Below are 15878 nucleotides of genomic sequence, written 5' to 3' on the forward strand. Positions count from 1 at the left end.
ACGGGAGGGAGAGAGAGAGAGTTGTGTTGTCTATTGTGTGTACGGTCCGTGGGCCGCATTGAAGACGCAAGCCGGCCGGATGTGGCCCGCGGGCCGTACTTTGCTGGACCCTTCAGCAGCCAGAAGAGGGCGCTAAAGACAAGAAGAAACTCCCGGGGCCTCTGCTGTCCCTGCCTCATCTCCTCAGAGCTCATTGACTCAGCTTTTCATCCAGGTTCAACAGAAATTCTCAGCAGATAGTGTTTCATCAGCAGACGGGATGGAGCTCAGCCTTCATACCTCCTGCTGCTCACAGGGTGCAATGTTGTTGCTACATGATGCTAACAAGGTTTAAAGGTTCAAATTCTCAACATCTGGATGGACGGACACCTGACAGCGTGCTGAGGACTCTCTCTCTCTCTCTCTCTCTCTGCTCTAATAACAATGATAATGAGCCACCATTCAGACGAGGCCTCGGCTGTGACGTCAGCACTGACTCTGGTTTCACCCCGGCACCCCGCTGTGTGCAGGAGGAGGGGGTGCAGCCGGATTAGCCTCAGCCTGAACTGCTTCTGTGTGTGTGTGTGTCTGTGTGTGTCTGTGTGTGTGTGATGACTCAGAAGCAGCTGCAACATCAGCACCTCTCCAGAATAATATATAAATATATAATATATATATATATATTAATATATATATATAATATATAAAATTACCGTAACTACAGAATAAATCACTTAAAAACTACAAATCTGTCAGAATGCTAACATGTTAGCATTTAGCTTTAAAAGAGCAGTTAGCATGGCTTTTAATTGATTTGCAACCAAACAAGCAAAAATATTTAAAAAAAACAAGGAAGTAACGCAAGTGTTAGCATGCTAACTGAGCAGCTAGCACAACAATAAACAGACTCAGTGTGCGATAATAGAGTTTAATCCCAAAAATACTTGTTTTCATTCCATTTTGGCACGTTAACTCTTCGTTTGGTCTCGCTGTGTCTTGGCTGTAACAGATCTTGTATATTTTATCTGAAGTTAATGGCTGTCATGCAGGGTTGAGGAGGAGGAGGGCGCCGTGTTTACATCAGAAATACAGGCGAAGCCCCGCCCCCTTTTCTTCTCACTTACTTAAAATATTTTCAAACACTTCTGGAATCTGAGGTAAACATGGCGGCCATATTGGTTATTGTGTGAGTGCTCTGACGCCTTTCACTGTCCAAAGTGTGACGTCACCTCGCTACAGTTTAAACATTCATGTCTGCCCCCTGGTGGCGGCCAGGAGACAGAGTGTCTCCTGTTTGGACGTGGCGTTAGACATTCAACAGTCCTGTCCAGGGTCCAGCCTGCGGGTCAGGGAAGACACGTCCGGACTGTGCTCTGCCAGCAGGTTCTGGGAGGGGACACAGCCTGATCAATGACTCTGATCAATGACTCTGATCAATGACTCTGATCCAGCACTTCGTTTCACTCTTTGGCAACAACTCCAAAAACCCGCTGATCAGAGATGAAGGCCTCCAGTATGGCTTCCAGAGGAGGAAGGCTTCCCTCCCTCTCTCTCTCTTTCACACACACACACACACACACACACACACACTCGCTCTCTGATCAATAATCAATATAAAGTCAGGAGAGGTCTGGGCTGACGTCACTGCCTCTTCTTCTTCTGCTTCAGGGACTTCCTCCTCTTCACGATCATCTCGTACAGCTTGTCCATGCCCTCGTCCAGTCCCTCCCCGATGATGGCGCAGGCCGGCTGGACGTGGTACGGGGTGGAGGGGCTCAGCTCGGACAGCGCCAGCTGCCTCTCGATCTCCGGGACGTCCAGCGCCCGGGGCAGGTCCTGCTTGTTGGCGATGACGAGCAGCGGGGTGCCCTGGTTCTCGGAGAAGCGGGTGATCCTGTGCAGCTCGGTCCGGGCCTCCTCCAGCCTCTCCGCGTCCACGGAGTCCACCACGTACACGATGCCGTCCGTGCAGCGGCTGTAGGGCTTCCACAGGGGCCGCAGCTTCTCCTGGCCCCCGACGTCCCAGAAGTGGCAGCTGATGCCCCTGGAGGCCCCCGCGCCGCCCAGCCGGATCCTCTCCGTGTTGAAGCCGATGGTGGGCACCGTGTTGACGAACTCGTTGAATTTGAGCCGGTACAGCACGGTGGTCTTACCCGCAGAGTCCAAGCCCAGCATGACGATGTGCAGGGACTGGAAGGAGGCCAGGTTGGAGAAACTGGTCCCCATGGTGCAGGCTGGGAGGAGGAGGGGAGGAGGGGGTTAAACGTCCCAGGAGTCCTCCATGGCGGCGCTGCGCTGGAACACGGCCCGGTCTCCCGCTCAGCAGAGGTGCGGGGCGCTGTTTGCGCCGCGGCACTCCGGCAGCATCCCTGGACTCGCTCCAAACCGCGCGCGGAAAGCGTCAAATCATGGCGCGCGCAGCGCTGCGTTCACGGCGCGCTCCAAATGCGTAAATTACGCGCGGCCGAATGTCACATCATGTCTCCAAGTGCGCAGCAGCTGCTCTCATGTCAGGAGGAGTGACGGTGCGTGTGGTGCGTGGAGCAGCCTCAGAGCGCAGCCGCGTGAAGCCACGTGAAGTACCACACTGCACTTCCGGTTTAGTCTAACAAAATAAAAGCCTTCTCCCCCGAGCTGCTTGCATTTGGAATGAAAGGAGCGAGGAGAGGGACCTTAATGTGAAAATCCAGCAGGGGATGCAGAGTTTCCGCTGCGCACTGAGCAACCTCAGCTGCAGCACACTGACACCTGGTGGTCGAGTACAGCAACTACAACATAAAATACAATTAAAAATCAGCTAAATCTGATCAATATGTTCCTTAATTAGCTACACATATATACACATGTTCAGTGTTCTTACTGCAGCAGATATTTACTGAGCACATTTAACTTGAACAGATGTCACATTTGTTCCACTAGGTGGCAGCACTCTTCCATCAGACATAAAGCCCAATTAGGAAGGTGTGAATGCAGCCGCAGCATCAGCAGCAGAACCTGAGTCATCAGGACCTCCCTGGCTGTTCCGGGCGTCCTCCCTCCGCATCGATTCCCCTCCTAATGAGTGTGTGTGAGATCAATACACACACACACACACACACAACTTCATAAGGCCACAACTCACTCTAATTGTCTCTCTCTCTAAGGAGGCTGGTTGCCTCTCGCCCACACACACAGCTCCTTTTGCAGCACTGAGTCCTCCTCTCTGATGCTCCGGTGACGGGCTCACACACATGGAGGGACCGGGCCTGGCCCGTTTCCACACATCCTCCCTGGAACTCTGGGAAAACAACCAGCAGCAGATGAAACGGGCCGGCGGCTCGTCCCCGAGCTTTTCATCTCACCACCTGTTTAGCATTTTCAAAAAGCTGCTCCACACCAGGCCAGTTTGTCCCCGAGCGTCCTGCTCACATCTGTAGACCAGCAGCTCATCGCCACGGTTCAGACGGCTGCTCTGGGTCATTTCTGTCTGCTTCTGTGGGCAGAGAGTTAGTGACCAGACCAGAAACAGAGCGGAGAGAGAGTGGAGGACGTTCATCAGGTGGACGTTAGACTCCATCTGCTGTAAAGAACAGGCTCACCTCTGAAATAAATTAGCATCTGAAAGAACACACACACAGAGTCTGAGTTGTATCCAGGAGACGAGCAGGAATGTAGAGGGTGAGTCATTGAGAGGCAAAGGACGAGTCTGTGAAGGTGGCCTGTCCTCCGAGGGGGAATAATTATCTGCTTTAATTAAGTACATTAAACTGTGTGTGTGCATTCATGCATTGGGATGAGATGTTTGTGCGCTCATGTGTGATGTGTGGACGTGTTTACACGCTGTAGTCCACGATGGCGGCGTCATGACAGCAGGCTACACAAACCTGAAAGCGAAGCAGAGAGACGTTTAAAGACGTTTACAGCTTTATTCACACTTTCAGGCGTGCGACCCTCAAAGGTGACGCAGCATCACATGACCGACACTCGTACAAATATATAGAAACTTCCTGTTTTCACTGCAGCCGTCACAAAACATCAACACTGATTATCTGAGATCACAAAACAAAAAACGCTTCTTTAAATACAAATCAAAACGTTTCCTTTTAATCCAAACGTGTGTGTGTGTGTTGCAGTTTTACAGCTTCCTTACTGTCTCATATTTAGCATTAGCTTCTTCCCAGTTATTTGTGCAGCTATGCTAGCTACCAGGCTAGCTCAAAGTTTTTGTTGCCATAGCAATGTAACAGTTCTGACTCGTTAGCACCGTTAGCCAAATTTAATTGAGTCTGAAGCCTGTAATCTAGGCCAGGTACTAACCAGCTAAACCAGCTTTCTTGTGCAGGTAGCATTAGCTTTTGCTAACAGGAAATGATGCAAATGCTGTAGTAACTTGTTAGCTTCCTAGCCTACACAGTAGCGTTAGCATTTTTTGTTCTTTGTCTGTGTGTGTTTAACATAATTTGAAAAATAAAATCCAAACAAAACACTGCTGAGAACGTTTGCATGTATAAAAATATCTCATATCAACAGACGTACTGCATGGACTGCCCCGAGTCACATGTGACGTTAGCGTCGTGCTAACAGTTTTTTGGCAAGCTAACCAAAATTCTCCTTTAATATGAATTCACTGTGACTGAAAAGTCTTCTTCAAATATCAGATGTTTGTCATGTTTATATAAAAAAGAGGTGAGAGACTGAAAATGGAGGGAGGGGGTCGGTCGGGTTGAGATGATCGAGGTCTGAGGGTGAAGACGGACACCAAAACCGAGTGGAAAGACATAAGTCCCAGGAGGAGATGAGAACGAAGGGCGAGGTAGAAAAGAGAAAGAACGGTCCAGTGCCTCAAACCCTGGCCTCCACCCGTCCCTTTGACACCTTCAGACAGCGAAGTCTCCGTACCCGGTGGGACAGAAGGCGGCGCCGCGGAGCGTGTCCAGGCAGTTGACCAGGATGAGCGTGCCGGTCAGGTGCTTCCACCTCTTGGTGATGGGGTTCCTCATCTTGTCCAAGCCCACATGGAGCTCCTGGATTATGTCTCGGTAGCTGTCCCCGATGTGGGCGGCCCAGGTCAGCAGGAAGTCGTAGGCCGGTTTCCACATGGCCTGAAGAAGAGACAGAAGACATCTTTAGGGACGGAAAAGGACAGAAAGACGCTGGATGGATGTGGGCTCTCACCTCGTGGTCCAGCAGGCCGTTGCGGTCTCGGTGCGGAGCCTCGTACGCCTCCATCTGCTGCCGGGACACCCGGGCCAGTTTCTCAGCCAGCTCCCTCCACCGGGACGCCACCTCCACCGCCGTCGTTAACAAGACAAAGTCCAGGACCAACCTGGCAACCAGACCCTGGCAGTCCATCTTCAGCAGCGCCTGGCAAGGGGCAAGACAGACAGAATGACAAATGAAGGGACGTTCAGAGGACTGAAGGGAGCAGAGTCAAAAAGCAGGACGTGTTTCAGAGATGAGAGCGTTCTTTGAGTGAATAAACCATCCTGCGCCTCAGGCCGCTGCTGTAAACACACCGAAGCTCCGGGTAAACAAGGGTTAAAAAACACCGAGCTGTAATAAAAGCAGCTGACAGGAAAACACGCCGCCGGCAGGATTTTCTGTTTCTGTTCGACCACTGAGACCTTTTTATATGAGCAGCGTGTGTGTGTGTGTGTGTGTGTGTGTGTATGTGTGTATCCAGAGATAAACCTGGGCCATCGCAGTGAGGATCTGTCCCAGTGCTGATGCCTTTCAGGGTCTTTGCAGGGAAGGTTTTTCATTGCTGTCAGCTCCAGACACAGTGAATGATTGGACACACACACACACACACACACACCAAATGTCTTAGAATCTATGATTAAAAAGTGTCAGTAAGGGTTAATCTTCAGGACTGAATGTGGTAGTTTGGCCCCTGCGAGCGCCTGTCACTGCTCCTCTGCTGCTCCTGAACGCAGCCTTCCACTTATTAGCGGCGGCGGTTCGTCATCAGAAGACAAAGATGAAGCTTAATGGCCTTCAGATGCAGAGAGGAGCAGCAGCATCCAGGTGTGAGTCATCTGATCTGACCACTGATAAAAATATCATCCACACACACACGGCTCGGTTCTTCCTCATCCTCCAGACGAGGACAGGCGGGGGCGAGCCTGCAGACATGTAATCGGGGTAAAATGAGCCCTCCAGGCGGCTGTTCCTGGAAAGCAGCCTCCATAGAAAGCTGCTGACCCGATCCCTGCTGCTCCCATTATTAATGAACTGACATCCATCAAATCCATCACAAACGTGGCTCAGATACATAAAGCTACAGTGCGGCACTGCTGCCTCCCCCTGCTGGCAGTGAGGGAAACTGCACCGACACTACACACATGGCGCCTAGCTCAGCTAGTTTAGCATAGCACACATCGTAGGACCAGGATGTTTACGAGCACGCTGAAAGCTCGTTTGCTAGCTCAGATTAGCATTCTTCCAAGGTGTTAAAGAACACAATGAAAGTTAACCCTTTAATGATGTATTTTTATCTTCTGTAAGCTATTTAATCCCGAAGCAGCTCCACTCAGGTCAGTCCTTCAAACTGCTGATTCAGCCTTCACACGCTCTAATTATAGGAGGCGCTGCCGTGTGTGTGTGCGAGCAGCACAGGTGTGACGGTAAGCCGGAACAGATTAAAGCAGGAAACAGGAAGGAGTTCAAGAGGTCAGTGAGTGCAGACAGGAAGCTCTAAGTGGGATTTTTACTGTTGTCAGACCACAGCAGATGGAGGTCAGAGGTCGGCGAGTTTTGGCTCAAGGACAGAGTCAGCTGCTGCTCTCAGGACCAGCTGGACTCATTTACATTTTAAAGCTCCCTGTAAAGAGTCGCTGTGTGTTTTTAAAATTTTTATATAAGCAGCAGCACGAGACGCTCAGCTCCATCAGACGCTGAGATGGACGCAGGAAGCCCCGAAGCAGACGGACAGACGGAGCTGACAGCTGAAGATGGAGGAGGGAGGAGCACTGACAGGGCGGGGAGGCAGTGTTATGAGCAGGTATTGATCTGGTCAGTCTGCTGGTTTCTATGGCAACATATAGAATCCTCTTTTGTTTATTTTTGAAACATGGACGTGTGCTCTTTTTATTTTTGTAGGTGTACGTTGCGTTTTACTGGCTGGGTGGTGTCACTCTGAGCTTTACGAGCGGCGGCCTCCGTCACAGGCTGCAGCAGGATCGATTACGCCCCCCCCCCCCTGCAGGACTCTGACTCTGGATCTATTATTAAACGACACTCTCCTCCGCTGACGAGCAACCAGGGACGGAGGCTTTCTCATTCCTCCTTTGTAACCGGATCTGCCGGGGTGGTGTCATGTGCCCCCCACCCCACCCCACCCGTACACCTCCAGCTACGTCCTGATCAATAGCTGCTCACATTTCACATGGGAACACCTGTCGGCCTCTGACGAAGAGGAGGAACACTTTCATTTCAGCTATGATATCTCCCTGGGTGCGGGGTGAAGGCTGTCAGCAGCTAACCCGATTAGCTCCACACACATGTGGCCGTGCAGCGGAGCCCAGACAGCGGCTCAGCGCCGCTTCTGTTTGTGCTATTGTTCAGTAACAACACTGAGACACACACATACTGTATTTGGGCCGGTTATGTAAGCAGATCAGCTTCAAGGAAGATAAGAAGCAGCGAGACGAAGAGTGATGTTGGTGCACTTCATCCAGCTGTGCCGGCACGCCGACATGTCCGGCGAGACGCCCGCCATCACTCAGACACCAGCTGACCACCACATAAAACACACATGATGTGTGAGCGTCAACACAAACATGGCTGCACTGTATCATCTCTCACATGCTTCCCACCACACCTTCCTCCTCTCTCATTACAGACACCACAGGGGAGCTGGAGGGGTGAGGGGGGGGACAAAGAAACTGTGAGTCTCCCTCTCTCTCTCTGGGTCACCTCTGAGTTTGTATCATCATCATCGATCACCCTCCGTTTGTCCCACATCTTTCCTGCAAGCTAATTAGCAAACAGCCGCGCTCTTTAGTGAAGTATTTATATCTGATCACATCACATGAGTAATTTAATCCCAGAGTTTCTCCTTGAAGGCTCTGGATGAATGAAGACAATGAGAAGCCTTTCAAGGCGCTGCAGGATTATATAAGATGGGATACAGCAGTTTATCGTCCATCCTCGGGGAGGATGAAGACAATCTGAGCCCTGTCAATATAGTTTTTAAAAAAAGATGAGAGGCTCAGAGTACGACAAGCCGGCGCTCTCTCTCTCTCTGTGTGTGTGTGTGCTCACAGCAGGAGCTGCCAGAAAGCCGCCTCCTTCTCAGAGTCACACAGAGAGCTGTTTGCAGGTGAGCTGTAAAGTCTCATTAAAGCAACAACAACAGCTTCATCACCTCCGCCGGGACAGCAGCCGCTCTGCTAAAGCACTTTTAGACCGACGGCGTCTGATAAGGAGGGAAACGCTTCAGGGGGATGATCATGGCGCCCGGCGGAGCGCCGTTGAGGCCTTCATGGGACGTGCTTCATTTTTCATGTGAGACGCCTCAGGCTGTCATGTGACGGAGCCTGGAACTAACGATGCAGCACTTCAGAATAAAAGCTGAAGGATTACAGTGTAAACTCTGTCTTACCATCATGAGCTCCCGCTGGAAGGACCTCCTCTCCTTGCTCTCCATGTTGGTGCACTCCTCCTTCAGCTTCTCCAGGACAGACGCCACCTTCTCCGCCTCGTTGTCCAGCTCCGTGCGACAGAAGTAATTCAGCGGCAGATTCCCGTACCCGAGCGCGTCCGCGAACGCCCTCCAGCTGCCCACGTTCTCCATTAGCACCGTCCTGACGGTGGCGTAGATGTACGTGAGGAACTTGCACGGCCTCAGGATCTGCTCCAGCAGCGCCGTGGTCGTCAGGTCCGGCCCGCACCAATAGATAGGTTTGACCTTTCCCAGAACCAGAACGTTCTTGGCGTGGACCAGCCCCATCTTGCCCTGATAGTAGCCGATGTACCACTCCTTGGTCCGCAGCTGGCCCCGCAGTTTGATCTTCTCCTCGCTGAGCAGAGCGATGATGTCCCCCTTCTTGTACTCCAGCAGATACGTGCTCTTGTGCTGCCTGAGTACCGTTTTGATCAGCTTGCCAAATTTCAGGCTGGTGATGATGCGGTCCTGAAACTTTGGGTATTTGGAGGTGACAGCGAGCGGCGAGAGGATGATTTTATCCACCTCCTTCTTTTTGAGGAACCTCCGCTGGCCTGTGATCCTCGCTCCGGTTTTTGGTGGCGGCTGCGGCGTTTGGACGCAGAACTGTGTGAGGATGCAGTCGAGGGCGTCCTTGACCTGGACCCTGAGAGTGAAGTCTGAGATGGTGCTGGGGTTGTGTGATGCGATCATGTACAGCAGCCTGCTGACTTTCCCCAGCTTCACCTGGAAGCCACGCACCACGCCGGCGCCCTCGCACACCTTCACCTGGTAATTGGACATGTTGGAGTACAAGCCCACCTGCAGGTCCTGAGGGTGTCCCAGGACAAACTGGTGCTTCCCCCACAGCTGGAGGGCCACCGGCGGCGTCGTGCCGGCCTGCCGCCCCACCTCGTTCACCAGCAGAGTTTTAGGTGCGCAGTCGTGCCCGAACATGGCCACCACCGTTTTGAAGGAGGGGTGGATGTGCTTGGGTCCGTACACACCCAGCGTCACTCTCCTCTGCACATGGTCCCAGACCGTGGTGCTGTGGGTGACGTAGAGCGACTGCACCACCACAGCCACGTACATGCAGGGCTCCAGGCTGTCCAGCTGCACCTGCACCGTGTCCTTGTAGATGTAGGCGTTGGGGATGGGCGTGTAGGGCCCCTCTTTGCAGTCGCTGCGGACACACAGCACCTCGGCCGCGTGACAGCTCTCCTTCCTCACGCTCACCGACACCTTCATCTCCAGAGTGATGAAGGACTTGGTCTCCATGTTGCTGAGCTTGATCTCCACCACAGGGCTGACGGTGGAGCAGCGGTCAGAGTTGAGCTCCAGCGGCGGATCCAGTAAGGCTTTCATGGAGATCTGCTGGTGGTCTCCGTGGCTGACGTGGCCCTCGGGGATGTGCACGCTGATCTGGGTTTCTGGAAGCTGAACGACGCCACCGTTATAGTCCAGCCTGCACACAATGTTGGTCTCCACCGGCTGCGTCTGGCCCCATCCGGGACTCTGACCCAGAGAGTCCAGGTCGTGGCAGGACCGGGCGAGCTTCCTGTGGTTCAGCCATGCAGTCCTGAAGTCCTCCCTGCTCTGAAACTGCTCCGGAGACGGCGCCTTCAGGCCGGTGAAGAACCCAGAGGAAGGTAAGGTGGGGTTGGACTGTGCCTGCAGGATGGACAGCTCCGACAGGCTGTGGGAACGTTTACTCCTGAAAAACGGATTGTCTCTGTGGAGGCCTGACGTGGCCTCTTGGTTGAGGCTGGTGGGGGTGTTAATATGGCAGCTGCTGTTCATGATTGCACTAAAGTTGGAGCAGGAGGACGGCGAGGCGAGCGCGTCAAAAACGATAAGATCCGCAGAGTTCTTGCAGTTCTGATCTGGCGAACAGATGAAGGGGTTCATGCTGTAACTGTGGGACACCTTCAGACTTGTCCCCGTCCACTCCCCGAACCCTCCGTCCTCACATCCCTCCCCGATGCTGTCGATCATCCCGCTGTCGCTGAGCGAAGAGTTCCTGAAGTTGAGTGGCTGCACGTAGGCGGCGGGGATGTAGCCCATCTCCGTGTTGTTGTGGGCGTACCACCACTCTCCGCCGGACGTGTCCAGCACGTACAGACGGTCGCCTTTGGAGAACCTCAGCGTGGTGAAGCTGCTCGGGCAGTAGTCCTTGATGGCGACCACTTCCTGTGCGGCTCCGTAGGAGGCCGAGGTGTCCAACCGTAAGGCACTGGGAGAAGGCACTGGAAGGGAAAAGAGAGCAGATTTAACCGTCTGCTGCAGGTATGAACAAGCTGCATAATTTATTGCATAATTTACTATTTTTAGTGCGGCTCATTAGCGTATGTGGAGCACGTAAACAAAGCTGCAATGAAGTGAAAGAGGCAGAGAGAAGGAAAAAAGACGAGAGCTGAATCTTCTGTCCGACCTTTGACATCGTTGAGTCCGGCCGCGGTGACGCCGTCACCGAGGTCGATGAGCGTCCCCTCGGATTTGCAGCGAGGGAGGACGTGGTTGCTGCTGCTCGTCACTCTGATGATGCGATGGGCAGCCATGGCCGGGCCTCACGGGAACGACGGCTCATCGGCAGCTCGGCATCTGGAAAGAAAAAGAAAAAAAGAGGATTTCAAGCAAATCTACAGGATCAGCAGCAGCAGCGGGAAAGGTCGGAGCTGCAGCAGCAGAAAATGAGGCTGGAGGGGAGAAACACAAACGCACAATTCTGCACATTAGAAATCATGAATGACGCCTGTCCACAAACTTCTGGTCGAATATCTTCTGGATTAAAGGGCAGATTTTCCTGTTTCCTCGTCAGCAGCGGCCTGTAATCTGATTACCAACAAGAAAAACGTCCCCGGAGGAGACTTCATTGTTCCTGCAGGACGGCGACAGTGGGGACGTCTGCGTGTGCACACTGATGATGGCGTTTTAATCTGATTAGCGTGAAAATGCCTTTCTCTGATTGTCCTCATTAAGAGGTGTGTGTGTGCAGAATAACTCAGTTATCAGTCATGATGCAGCAGAGGTGCACCCTGGGATGCAGCCTTTCACCTGGAGCTCCTCCTCCTCCTCCTCAGGGAGCCCGTCAATAAAACTCCTTCCCCCCCCCCATCCTTGAAAATGAGCACTCAGCGGGCAGCCAATCAATGACGAGCCGCCACACAAAGACGCGGTCGCTCACTTTGATAAAATCGGCCGCTACATGCAGCAGGAGGTCCCTGCAGAGAACATCCAGACAGAGGAAAACTTTCAGAGGCTCTGCGGCAGCTCGAGGGTTAACCTGTCTTTAAACTTGGACACGTTCCAGTCTGAGTGTGTGAAATATATCAACTCGTCAGGCTGACGGAGAGCAGCCAGCGCGTCGGGGAGTCGAAAGTTTAATTAGCCGAGAACGGTCCGGGCCTAATCCCCGGATGGATGTGACTGTAATAACCACTTCCAGCAGCCATATGCTCGCAGAGAGTTTATCGCTCCTCCATCACAGCTGCAGATTACAGGACGGAGCCCGACTCCTTCAAAATAACAGAACCGAAATGAAGAATTAGATTGTTTTTAACCGCAACTTCTCCCAAACGTCACAAGAAAAAGGCAGAGAAGCTTGTTGAGGAGCGGCGTTCTTCACCCACTGCATTCTGGGTAAACAAACACATCCCCATCCAGTGTCTGCAGACACAGAGACATCTCCGCAGCCTGCAGACCAGCCAAAGTCACAAATAAAACACCTTCCACTTGGCGAGAAGTCAAGCCCATTAGCCTGCGGCGCCGCTCTGCTCCGAGTGCCGCCGTTCATCACGGCCGGCGCGGAGATTCATCCGTAAAATATTACAATCGCCTCTCTCTGGGTGGACTTCCAGGTAAATGAGCCCGCTAAGTGTCTGTGTGCAGGACAGCAGCGTGGCTTCATTCTGCACGCTGGAGGCAATAATTCACCTCACCTAACACACACACACACACAGGGGATTTTCAGCTTATCAGATGACCTTATTGACAGGGCTGAGTGTGTGTGTGTGTGTGTGTGTGTGTGTGTAACTATAAGAACTGATCATTTCCAGCCACTTCCCTCCATCTGCTGCTGAAGCCTCTCCAGCACTTTAACGATCAATAACTGATCAATAACATTATATTGAACCAATAAATAATAAATAAATATTCAATAACGCCACTCTGATCAGTAATTAGGCATTCATTAACTCACTGTAAAGACACTGAAATCTATTGGATCATAGCAGCATTATGGATTTTTCTGTCACGTGACTACAGCCGATCGATCCGCACGCACCTTCTTCTGTCACATCACTGACACCGCTGCGGACACGCGGGGTTCTAACGAGGGGCGGGAAGGGTTAAATCTAAAATCACACGGAATGTGAACCGACCTCCTGCTGGGAGCACGAGCGCTCCGAGGGCGAGCTGATGGAGAGCCGCGCGACACTTCTTCTTCTTCTCTTGTTTATCTCTCGCCTCATTTGTCAAAAACCCTCCAAACAGGAAAAACAACAACAACAACAACAACAACAACGCGGACTAAATAAGAGCTGGTTTCCGGTCCGCGAAGTTTTAACGGCGGCAGGTGAGGCGGCGCGCGCGGGGAGCTCCTCTGTCCGTCTCTGCTCCGGTCTGCCGGAGGACTGAGCGCGAGGCTCCGCTGGAGTGAGTGGCGTGCGTGACGTCAGGAGGCGGGGCCACTACTCCGCGCGACTCCAAAGTAATAGATTACTTATTTTCAAACACCTTTACGGTGTGATGACGTAAGCAAAACGGTACTTTAAATGAAATAAAAATCAAATGTTTGTCTATTTAAATAATTGTAAATAAATTATTATAAATAAATATATGATTTTAACTAAATTATTATTTAAATTATTTTACATTATTTATTTGATCAAAAGTAATAATTTAATAATTTATTTATATTATTGTACATACATTATTATTTAAAATGATTTATTTGTTAAAAAGTAATAATTTAATAATTCAGTTAAAATGAATTAAAATTAAATAAATTATTATTTAAATTACAGTTTAAATTACAATACAAAATAATACATAATTTAATCATTTACATTTTTTAAATAATTCTAAAAATAAGATAAAAAAATAAAAAATGTTTTAATTAAACGTCACAATTATGAAATAAAAAAATCTAATAAAAATATGGGACTAATTGAAAATTAAGAACTTTATGGACTGAAAGAATCTAATTGCAAACTAACACAATTTTATTTAAATCAGGCTGAGAGCAGACATAAAGATTGGGTTGTCAGGTCGTATTAAAACTCTGCTCTCTGTCCTTTAATTAAACTTTAACTGATAAGAAAAAAATAGAAATACAATCTGAGAAGTTTTTATTACCAATAAAAATAATAAACGTGGATATATTTCTCTGAGCGGAGTGTAAAGAACTGCTAACAAGCACCATAAAACTCTGGGTGTGTGTCTCCATAAACAAAGCTGAAGGGTTAACGGCTCGTGCAGCAGGGCGGTCGCCTGCTAACGAGCGGCGGCTCATTCAGGGGGTTTGGTGATTAAACCCTGGAGCCCCTGAGCGGCTGCAGGAACACACAGAGGACCCTGGAACGTGGACTGTTCTGATGTCAGTTGCTGCCCTGTAGTTCAGCTCTGAGAGGCCCAGGCCAGATCCATTCATGCCTCCTGAATGGACGCTGTGGGGACGTGAAAAGGAGCTTTGCATCAGAATAACGTTAGCGTTAGCCCGTCAGCCGGGCTGGCTGTGGGAAGGAGCAGCAGGAATGTGGCATTCCTGAGAAGTGACGGCAGCAGGAGCTTGAAATAAGCTGAGAGATCAATCAAAATTCATCAAACACACTCCAAACAAGCTGATCAGTTAACCCTTCCCCCTCTGTGCTGCAGGAACGTCAGTAAATCTGCTCCATCCGGGTTGTTCTGTGTGTTTTCGGGGGCAAACACTGAGCTTTGAACTCAGCCCCCAGCCCCCCTCGCTCCCATTGCACAGGATGAAACATTCGAAGCCGTTTATGTGGAGGAAAACATCATTAACCCTTCTGTAGCTCCGCCGGGTGTCCTTGAGCGAGACTCCAAATCCCCTCCTGCTGGCTGTGTGTGGGAGCTTCTGTGGATAAGATGTAGACTGTGGCTGATGCAGAGGATCCAGGCGGTGGAACGTTATCATTCACTAACCAGGGATTTAAGGATTTAGGGCTTTAAAGAAAGTAGCATCATTTCTCTGCTGTTTGATCAGAAGCTTGAATGAAACAGAATCATATGTCTTCAACTGGCTTCTGTCCAAACCCCCCCATGACTCCAGAAGTGATTTATGGTTTTTGCTCAAATGCAAATTGCCTTCAGGAATTAAGAGTAAATCCTGAAAGTGCTGCCTAAGGACAGAGGAGGCTGCATGTTTCAGGTGTTTGCTGCAGCTCTAATCCACAAGGTGATGAATAAGTCATTTCTCTGCACACAGGTCGTGCAGCTCTGAGGGTGGAGGCGCCGCAAATGGACGGACGGAGGCGAGAGACTGTGAACTCCTCTCTGTTCTGAGGTGCAAAGAATGAACCTGTGGGCTTCACCTGCAGCCATCGATCAATATATTCAGAGATAGATACACATAGAGAGAGAGAGGGAGAGGCTGGACGCTCACCCAACAAAGGAGCAGATAAAGAAAAAGTCATGGTTTCACTCACTGAGGAGGGGTGGAGGTCACTTCCTGTCACTGAGAAGTTCACCGTACGCCGACATCCAGCCCTGAAATAAATCAGAGAAGACTTCACAGACACGCCCTCATGATGCTTCCTGTCTGTGTGCCGTAGGGAAGCCTAAGTCTGCCTAAGGCTTGTGTGATCAGGGGGTCTTTAATAAGTGTGTGTGCTCCGCCCGCTCAGCCTCTTAAATGAGATTTATCTCCACACACACACTTCTTTCCATCCTGACACACTCAAAGTGACCGGGGCCTCGTAGAAGCAGCTTCATCAATCACGCCTTATAACTCTGATGAATGGCGGGGTAGCGAGGTGTGAGATTAACGGCGACCACAGTGAGCGAGCGGGGCTGAAGGAGTCGTGACAGCAGTAAATCAGGAGCACATCAGAGCCGTGAACAGACGAGCGGCGGCCCGCTTTAGGAACGATCGAGGACTTCCTGTCTGTGTGTGTGGGTTGTTGTGTCTCCTGCCAGTAATCTCTGCTAACGGCGATGAGAGTTTGAGGCTACGCTCTTCTGACCTGGCGGCAGATTAGCACTCAGCATATGTTGTTGTTGGTGTCAGGAGGTGTTTTGTGCAGAGATTATCTGA

General features: G+C 50.9%; 2 protein-coding genes across 6 annotated transcripts in view; both read right to left on the reverse strand.

Moving 5' to 3' along the window:
* Positions 1-970: 970 nt before the first annotated feature.
* On the reverse strand, positions 971-2475 carry arl4ca (ADP-ribosylation factor-like 4Ca). Its single transcript, XM_028396527.1, has one exon. The coding sequence runs from the start codon at positions 2203-2205 to the stop codon at positions 1621-1623; it is 585 nt and encodes a 194-aa protein (XP_028252328.1). The 5' UTR covers positions 2206-2475; the 3' UTR covers positions 971-1620.
* A 1550-nt stretch (positions 2476-4025) lies between these two features.
* sh3bp4a (SH3-domain binding protein 4a) overlaps positions 4026-15878 on the reverse strand; it is a 46163-nt gene continuing 34310 nt past the window's right edge. For 3 of the 5 annotated variants that reach the window (XM_028399388.1, XM_028399387.1, XM_028399389.1), the window contains 5 exons: positions 15271-15331; positions 11037-11206; positions 8564-10851; positions 5134-5322; positions 4026-5060 (listed from right to left, as the gene is read on the reverse strand). In XM_028399388.1, coding sequence (XP_028255189.1) covers positions 4836-5060; positions 5134-5322; positions 8564-10851; positions 11037-11163 — 2829 coding nt within the window. In that variant the 5' untranslated portion in view covers positions 11164-11206; positions 15271-15331 and the 3' untranslated portion in view covers positions 4026-4835. Of the gene's footprint in view, positions 5061-5133; positions 5323-8563; positions 10852-11036; positions 11207-11326; positions 11386-12984; positions 13213-15270; positions 15332-15878 lie in introns of those variants that run through there. The other 2 variants (XM_028399391.1, XM_028399392.1) reach the window with 2 other exon arrangements.

The sequence above is a fragment of the Parambassis ranga genome, chromosome 2 (assembly GCF_900634625.1).
Source record: "Parambassis ranga chromosome 2, fParRan2.1, whole genome shotgun sequence".
NCBI classification, from domain to species: Eukaryota; Metazoa; Chordata; class Actinopteri; family Ambassidae; genus Parambassis; species Parambassis ranga.

Excerpts from the sequence above, each read along its gene's own strand:
- arl4ca (XM_028396527.1), bottom strand. The coding sequence starts at position 2,205 with ATGGGGACCAGTTTCTCCAACCTGGCCTCCTTCCAGTCCCTGCACATC.